Raw genomic sequence first — 2,367 nt, 5'->3', positions numbered from 1 at the left:
GTGCCCATGGTGTGACATATTATTATTAATTTTATGTTTGCTTTATTTGTAGTTGTATCTTATTAATAATTATAAATATTTATTTATTAATTTTTTTTTTTTTTTTATGTAAATTTAGTGAAATATTTATATTATTAAGTTACAATATTTTTACATTACTATATTAGGGTGGATAGTGAAATATTCTAATTTCTCTATAATTTCTTTTTTTCTTGATATATTTTTCAATCAATTTTGTTTTACAAAATTGACAAAAATTTAAATCTATTTATACATTCAAAAATACATTTTAATCAATAAAAAATTAAATCTTGTGAAAAATTAAATTACCAAATTCTAATTAAAAAAATAAAACAGAGAATACATAAAACTATATACGTATTTTGGATATGATATGACAACACATTGTTTTGTAGGTGCAGCTGCTAAGTAGGCAAATGCCACTTTGTAAACATAACTTCTTTAAGGCTTTACGCCAGGATTGTTTTCAGCTTACTAAACAAACGAAATAGCACAACATTACTCGGCTTTATTATTATCATTATAATGTAACAGCTAGTACAATCATAGCAGAATTCAGAATATTCATAGCAGAATTCAGAACATTCATATCATCTGGTTATTCTGTCCATCCATTACTTTTGGACTAAGCAAGCTTATGCGTTACTACGCATCATCAACATTATCTCCAGCCTCTTCTCTTCCAGAGGTCTTCACTTTAAACAGCACACATCGGACCTGCAATGTGTATGTTCCTGGTAATTAGTGGTCTGGTTTTCCTGATAGAAAAGACCAATGCAAATGATGTACTTTATTGCAAATAAAGGGAACCCAAGAATAAGACTAGATCAAGCATAACATTGATGTCGACAATGATCCCTATTAAATATCATAAACAGATTTTTGAAGAATCTGATGGATCATTTAAACAAGACAAACCAAAAAGTAAACTGCCGCTGGCATTTCATTTCCAGTAACCTTCTTACCTTAATAGCCGAATATAATTCAGAAGTTGCATCATAGAAACTAATACGGAGGAGGAGGAGGAGACTTGTAAGGGTAGTGATGTGCAGGTGGCGAGGGATAGACGGGTGCTTTGGGATGGGGAGGAGGCAAGGTAGGTACTGGTTTGGGGGTAGTAGGACTTACTACATGAGTTGGGGGAGGAGGAGGAGATTTGTATCCGTATGGTTTTTCTGGTGGGGTTGGAGCAGCTTTTGGTGGTTTGGTCACTGGAGAAGGTTTATGGTGTTCGTGGTGGGGAGGAAGAGGAGTTGGCCATGATTTTGGTGGTGAAGGAGGAGGAAGGGGCTTCTCAACTGGGGGAGGCTTAGCATATGGAGCAGGAGTTGGTTTTGGCGGAGAAATCTCCACCTTGGGAGGAGGTGGAGATTTGTACTTGTATGGAGGAGAAGCTGGCACCGCCTTAGGAGGAGGTTTGCTGTGCACGGGCGGTGGTTTCTCCACTACTGGGGGCTTGGGAACGGGTGTGGGTGCAGGGGGCGGCTTATAATGTACTGGAGATGGAATGTGAGATGGAGGGGGAGGTGATTTGTAAGGGTATGGTTTTGGAGGTGGGGATTCATAGTATGAGGCAACTGATGGATTTGCAGCACAAATGCTGGCAGTAATGAAAAGAAGCAATAACTTGGAAATGAATTGAACGTCCATGTTTGCGGGAGAAAGGTACCGCGTTGGTATGAAATGATTTCACAGGTCTCGTATTTATAGGAGATCGATAAGGGCTTCGAGGGAGTGGCGGTGGTAAATCGTAATGTGAATTTCGTTCATTCACAGCCCGTGGGGTCATCTCGCAGTTTAAAGTCAGGTATCTCGGCATGAAATATAATATGATTAGACATGCCAGCACATTACTAAATCACTCTGTATATAATAATAGTTACTTTAACAGCGTCGTGTTTTGTTTGGTTTTCGCATCGACAACATCGCAGAGTTCACGTTACGGTCAGTTTGAAAACTCCATTGAAAATTTCTGGTCTTTTAGTCATAGTGATAGTTGTAAACTATTTTGATTTTAATAATACTCCACAAGTTTCTTTCTGTTCGATTTTCCTTTTCCATCTCTTTTGCTGGGTGTTTTGGCAGTCAAATAACTATGAGAGAACACATGAATTGCGCTGCCAGTGAAATTAATCTTCGCAAGGAAGCCGAGATGAGAACAGTGGTTTATGCCAGGCATTGTTTGAATCCTTGATATTCTGATAATCATTAATTTATTACATTTACATTTTGTTTATTTATTTGATAGAAATAATATTAGTATTAATAAATAAAATGAAAAAATAGCTAACCAAACAACAACGTATTAGTTAACATTTACTCCAAAAAAAACCAAATGTAACATAA

The 2,367-nt window shown here is 36.6% G+C and overlaps 1 protein-coding gene across 2 annotated transcripts; it reads right to left on the bottom strand.

Moving 5' to 3' along the window:
* Positions 1-509: 509 nt before the first annotated feature.
* Positions 510-1,715, bottom strand: LOC149147708 (uncharacterized). 2 transcript variants are annotated; one of them, XM_089439148.1, is made up of 2 exons: positions 987-1,715; positions 510-779 (listed from the first exon to the last, which is right to left on the bottom strand). In XM_089439148.1, exon 1 carries the CDS (start codon positions 1,669-1,671, stop codon positions 1,027-1,029), a length of 645 nt encoding a protein of 214 aa, XP_089295274.1. In that variant the 5' UTR covers positions 1,672-1,715; the 3' UTR covers positions 510-779; positions 987-1,026. The 2 variants fall into 2 exon arrangements, with proteins under 2 accessions (XP_089295274.1, XP_089295273.1); XM_089439147.1 differs by having other exon boundaries at positions 510-738.
* Between the last annotated feature and the right edge of the window lie 652 nt (positions 1,716-2,367).

This window comes from Pinus tabuliformis, chromosome 9 (assembly GCF_031772625.1).
Source record: "Pinus tabuliformis cultivar Carrire ecotype Pingquan chromosome 9, CPIR1, whole genome shotgun sequence".
In the NCBI taxonomy this organism is placed as follows: Eukaryota; Viridiplantae; Streptophyta; class Pinopsida; order Pinales; family Pinaceae; genus Pinus; species Pinus tabuliformis.
The sequence above is the reverse complement of the archived record's forward strand: the minus strand, read 5'-3'. Positions and strand labels throughout refer to the sequence as shown.